This window comes from Triticum urartu, chromosome 5A (genome assembly GCF_056163025.1).
Source record: "Triticum urartu cultivar PI428250 chromosome 5A, HENAU_Tu73, whole genome shotgun sequence".
Lineage (NCBI taxonomy): Eukaryota > Viridiplantae > Streptophyta > Magnoliopsida > Poales > Poaceae > Triticum > Triticum urartu.
Window position 1 is genome coordinate 648,742,626 of NC_141877.1, and position 6,251 is coordinate 648,748,876.

Genomic DNA, 6,251 nt, shown 5'->3' on the forward strand with positions numbered 1-6,251 from the left:
TTTCTGTTATGAAAATGAGTAGTTTGGACAAGTATTTCCGGACGGAGGGAGTAGATTTTAGTTTCTGTTATGAAAATGAGTAGAACTGATGTTGCTGTAACAGCAAGCATGATGCATCTTGAATACTAGAGAATTTATCCGTAGTCATGCTCTCAAGGAACCTATATGTAGTTCTCTTAAGAAAGAGATTTTGCTGAAAAGTGTAGATGGAACACACTAAATTTCCCCTCTGAAGATTATCTCCAGGTATATCCCAATCATTATACTAGTTATAGCTTCTATTTTGTAGATGCCAAGAATATAAGTGCTGACCAACATGGTTTCATTTTATTAAAAGTTTATACAACCCAGAAACATTTTTCCTGGTTATAACTTAGAACTAGTTATTGTGATTTCTGGATGTAAAAACGTTTGCCCCACCATTGACTTAGTTTCAATTCTTGGGCACATGCTTGTAAGATGCTAAAGTCTTGAGTACTGTTAGCTCTCCGCTGCTATCTGGATCATCTGTTTATGGACTGAGCGAAAGAGGAGAATTTTCGAAGAGACATCTGTCCCGGCCGATACTGCGGCCATGTTAGCTTGTGATGATCTTGACCTTATCCTAGAGGCCTTCTGGGCTTCAGCAACCCTATACAGATTGTTCCCTGTTGTAATAATGCAATGACAAAGCTCTTGTCTTTTCCGTCAAAGAAAACTATCTACATTTTCTTCTCTCCTGCTCAATTTAGGTTCTAGCTACTGCACCCATGTCAGGGTGCATGTAACTCCATTACACTATAGCAAAATAACACATCATCTGATCTGATCGATGGACTAATTAATGTCATATACAAATAGGCCATGGCTAGCATTTACAGATTAACTGATTAACAGTGCACCACTTCGAATCAGCAACTACATTGCAGTAGCAAAATAACACAAATTTATCTATTGAAGGCAAGCCACCAAGCAAAAATGCCTGAAACCAGACAGTGGAGACAGGATGATCTCTTTGATGAGTCCCCGAATCAGCAAATTTGAGGATGAGAGTCACCACTTTGGCTGCTGTGCGTTGGCCCTGCACGCAAATTAAGGAGGTCAGTTAGTATCTCAGTTGTGTAAGTAGACCAAAAAAGGGTCAGCAAGATTGCCTAAACCAAAAAAGGGTCCGCAGTGCTAAGGAAGCCTGCTCAAACTAGAAAGTTTCAATAATTCTTCACCTTGCACCATTCAGCAATCACTTTTGAAAAAAGAAAATTTAAGGATGTATGCACACAAATTCAGTAGTAACATTCCCTCAAAGAAAAATCAGCACTAATAAAGCTTATTCAGCCAATTACGGGGATAGGGGGCACAACAAAACTTCATGGACTACCAAAACAATATAACATCTCGTACATGCAAAAGCAGCGTAGATGGTGAATTTTCAGAAGATGAGGGTTTAGTACTTCTGAACCTAAAGAAAATACTAAAGATAGCAAACACAATGCCGCATTTAAGATCATGACAATCATGTACATTTAGAATCGCTTACCAGAATTAGGAAAAAGATTGCATCCCACAGAAGGATACACCTTCAGGATGTCGTTTATTTTTACGCGCCAGTCGTCGTTACTTGTTGTGATCTCATCCTCATGTGATGGCCTCACTGTCATTCTTTTCAGCCTTGGTGCACATTTCAATATCAGCCTCAAGAAATCAAATTCATGATCCTCTCCTCCGAAGGCTCTGATTTCAACTTCTTGGAGATTGATCCAGGGGGTAGTTTCGGTTCTCCAGTTCCCAGGCTCATCACAGGGACAATTTACCGGGCAAGCTTTTCCTTTTGCCCCCTAAAAGGAATATGAATAACTACAATTATTGGTACTCCTCAAAGACATTTTTTTTGATAAACTTCTTCTCCTTTATTCATTCATAAGTAAAGTAGCATTGTTTACAAGTAAAGGGATAACCTCATTAGGGGCGTTATCCATCCAAACACTCGGAGAAGAAAACCTAGCTAACCTTGCTAGTTCATGAGCTACTCGATTACGTTCCCTATTACAATGATCATAAATGACATGGGAAAAATCTAATGACATGAAATAACAGTCGTCTATAATGGATGAAGCGACTGAAGAAGAGTAGCCTTGGCTCAACGCATTCACCACCTCCACGCTATCCGAATTCACTTCAATCTTACTACATCCGACGGTATTAGCAAGATTCAAACCAAACCTCACTGCAATTGCTTCTGCTGTGAACGAGTCGAAGCAAAGGTTCATCTTTTCATTAGCAGCCGCTATAAATTTCCCCCTATGGTCCCGGATAACTGCTCCAAATGTTGCTGCGAGTGTGTCACTATCAAATCCCGCGTCAACATTTAATTTCACGTAACCATACTTTGGTTTCAACCAAGCATCTGAAAGGATGTGAGCCTTTGGGCTGTAAGAGATGGTATAATTTTCTACTAAGCCTCTCACTGACATATTGATTTGATATGCACTTTGAGTTTCTTTGTCATGTGTCAATTTTCGCCTTTCATACCACAAATACCAAGCCGTCGTTGCCATCGTTTCTCTGAACTTCGGCAAGCCCAACACTTGGATTTGTTGTTTTGGAAGGCACAGAAGATGTGCCAACACAAGCTCACCTGCCTTGTGAACTTTCAGTGCCTGTTTGATAACAAGCTCAAGACCGAGCATCTTCCACACGTCCATTGCCAATTTGCATTCGAACAACATATGTCTTATGTCATCAGGCCCTGGTTACAGGCTGGGCAACTCGGATTTATTTTTAAGTGCTTTTTAGCCAGGATAGATCGACAGGGAATAGCACTTTGACATCATCCCAAAACTTGTACCTGGATTTTACTTTTGCTACATAATATATTTCGTTCATGTATAATAATTAAGCAGAGGAAAGAATTACCATCTCTATCTTGAGGATTTTTGTAGCAGTGCGGATCCAATGGATCCTAAGGAGGCGAAACAGAAATACTCCAAAAGCATGCCCGGTTGTGTTGAAATGTAGATCCAAAACGGAGAAGTTTGTAAGCACTAGATGTTTCTCTATTTCTTGCGCAAGGCTGAGCTCGGACTGTGGAAAACTAAATGAGCCCTGCAAAAAACAATTGACAGTAATATATATGATCCATAATAAGTTTAATACTACTAGTTTAGTTGGCAAACTCAGTACTTCCTCTGTAAACTAATATAAAAACGTTTAGATTACTAAAGTAGTGATCTAAATGCTCTTATATTAGTTTATGGAGGGAGTAATAAGTAAGTAAAGTGAGCAAGAGACAAGGAGACGCACAAGGCTGCTGTCGTCCGACTCCATCCGCAGGGACAGGCCGGCATTGTTCTCCGCCGTCTCGAGCCTCACCATTGCAAGGCCCCAAGGACCGATCCCGGCAGCCGGCTTGGAATAGCAGCACCGCCACAGAACCTTCTCCACCATGGGTGCCGAGATGGACAATCCGAGCTCGCCGCCAGTGTGTATGGACAGTGTCAATTGCTTCAGTGCGGGGACGTCGATGTGCACGCGACCTGTCGACTTGCGCTTGTTCTCCAGAAGGAGCTCCTGCAGGGATGCCGAGCGGATGGCGTGGCCGAGCGAACAGCCGGCGGCCCTGAGCACGCGCAGGCGCGGGCAATGGAGGAGCAAGGCGGCGGCGTCGACGTGGCAGCCAGAGAGGGACAGCGCCTCGAGCGCGGGGAACATGCAGCAGCTTGCCGGCGGGTTGGCGGCGCCGGAGAGGAAGAGGTCCAACCCGCATAGGTCGACGGATGTGGCCCGGTGGAAGCCGGGCAGGTTCACGGGAGGGGGAAGGTACCGCAGGTCGCGTGTCCGGCGGGCAAGCGGGCTGCGAGAGACGTTGAAGCGGAGCTCCACCGGCGAGAGCCGGGCGGCGGCGCGGATCAGGGAGGCGACGTCGGCCACGTACAGCATATCGTACTTAGGAGGACGCGGGGGCGGCTCGGGGACGTGGATGTCGAGGAGGGACACGTCGGGGACGTGGGCGAGGGAGTCGAGCGCGGGTCGGAGCAGGCGGGGCGCGACGTCGCGGAAGGTGAACTCGGTGAGGCGGCTCCAGAGGCGGCTCCACCGGCGGGAGAGGAGGCTGGTGCGCACGGCGGCGCGGGCGCAGCGGAGGCGGGCGAGCACCTGGAGAAGCAGGTCGTCCGGGAGGGGGCTGATGAGATCGGGTCCTCCTCCGGTTGGGCCTAGCTCAGGACGAAGGCCGCCATGGCCGTGGCGTGCTCCTTCCTCCATGGCCATGGCGAACCCTAGTGCGCGCGTGTTGGAATTTGCCGAGGATCGAACGATTACGTCGAAATCAGGAACAACTCGAGATTGGCTGCTAGGATATATAATACGCGGGCGATCGCGTCTCCCGCGCGAGATTGGCCTAGCCCAACCAGATGGCGCACGTCAGTTATTTTTGGATTTAATCATTTAGTTTTTTTCGGAGTTTAATCTATACTTAAAAAAAACAGCGAACACAAAATAAAAAGGTTGTGAAATTCTAAAAACTATTCACATGTATTCAAAAAATGTTCGTCAATATGAAAATGTTTGCGAATTCAGAAAAACAATGCAGGCGAATTCAAAGGACGTTTGCGAAATCAAAACAAATCATAAAATACAAAAAAATAAATTAATCAATTCACAAAAAGCATTGCAAATACAAAGACATTCACGGATTTTCACGAACAATTTTCGACATCCCAAACAGATTTAAAAAAATTAAACATTTCTTCAAATTGTGGACAACCCTTTTACATGCCGAACACTTAAAAAACACGAATATGTTTTTCAAATGCGAACAATTTTTGATATTCTAAAATTATTTCAAAAATACACACATGTTCGAAATTCAAACAATGGTTTCTGAAGATTTTAAACATTTTTATATTTATGAAGTTCTGAAATAATAATAAAAAAGAGAAGAAAATATAACAAAGGAAAAGAACTAGAACAAAACGAAATTAATAAAACATCAAAAAGAGAAGAATAATAACAGGAAATAAACAGCCAAGAAGCTTCCCAAAACCGGCATCAAAGCTTCCAGAACCTTCCTGTAACAGGCTGCTTGTGAGCGCCCCGTAGCGCGATTAAATGGGCCAGCCGGCGTGCCCGCGTGGGCGATCAGAGTCTTACCGCTCGCAGCGGACAATATGTATCAGTTGTGGTTATTCTTTAGGGAACTTCAAAATAGCTACACAAAACATATAAAAAAGGTTACTATTGACAAAACAATGAATGTTCCATGCTTGTTACATAATGACCATCCATGGCCTAATTTAGAAATTTTTGTGTCATAAAATCATGGCAAAGTTATAAAGTCGCATAACTAGTTTGGAAATTCTTGTATCCTAAAATCATGGCAAATTATCAGTCACACGGAAAATGTAGACATTTGTCCTCTAAAAGCATGGCAAAATTTGGAAAATATTTATAGTGGTCACATGGCAGATGGCAGATAAAAATATTGAGAAATCAACACAAATTCAGAAAAAAATGTTTCACATGGAAATTTTGGATAGTTTAATTTCCTAAACCATGGAAAATTAAGAAAAATTGAAAACAGTAACAAGACAAATTTAGGCTATTTTTTCTACAAAACTTGGCAAGTATTTGATAAAATATAGAATGGTCACATGGGAAATTTAAATTGTACATCATGACAATCTATATTATTTGTATATAAATTCGAGAAAAATCATGGATGGTATCTTTTGATAATTTTGTTCTGCACATCATGGCAACTTTATAAAAAAAATCTAACACATGGCTTTAGAATATGTTTGCAATGGTCACATGGCAAATTATGAATTTTAATGGCATGGCAGTTTTATCACTAAGTGTGTGGCATTTTTATAAAAATGAATTTATTACTATTATTATTATAATTATTAAGAGATGGCACTTTAATATTAATAGATGATTTTTTTGTTATTAAGAGATGCCATTTTTATTATTAAGAGATGGCATTTTTACTATTAAGAGATGTCATTTTTATTATTAAGTGATGGCATTTTGGTTTTTAGCTGGTATTTTTTGTTTATTAAGAGATGTCCCTTTTTTTAACATGGATTTTTCTTTCTTTCTTTTTGTGTTCACATGGCACTTTTTGTTCATGGCATTCTTATCCTGAGGATGGCAGTTTTAAAGTTTTAGCATGACATTTTTCATTTTTATAGTTCTTACAACATTTTTTTTAATCATACTCATGTTATATTTATAAATTAGAGATGGCATTTTTTTTCATAAGTTAGATCATG

The 6,251-nt window shown here is 41.5% G+C and overlaps 1 protein-coding gene across 1 annotated transcript; it reads right to left on the reverse strand.

The window, feature by feature from the left end:
• Positions 1–1,010: 1,010 nt before the first annotated feature.
• On the reverse strand, positions 1,011–4,272 carry LOC147973754 (uncharacterized). The gene is made up of 4 exons (XM_087524779.1): positions 3,280–4,272; positions 2,893–3,081; positions 1,517–1,814; positions 1,011–1,060 (listed from the first exon to the last, which is right to left on the reverse strand). The coding sequence occupies exons 1-4, from the start codon at positions 4,243–4,245 to the stop codon at positions 1,011–1,013; spliced, it is 1,503 nt and encodes a 500-aa protein (XP_087380905.1). The 5' UTR covers positions 4,246–4,272.
• Positions 4,273–6,251: the final 1,979 nt, after the last annotated feature.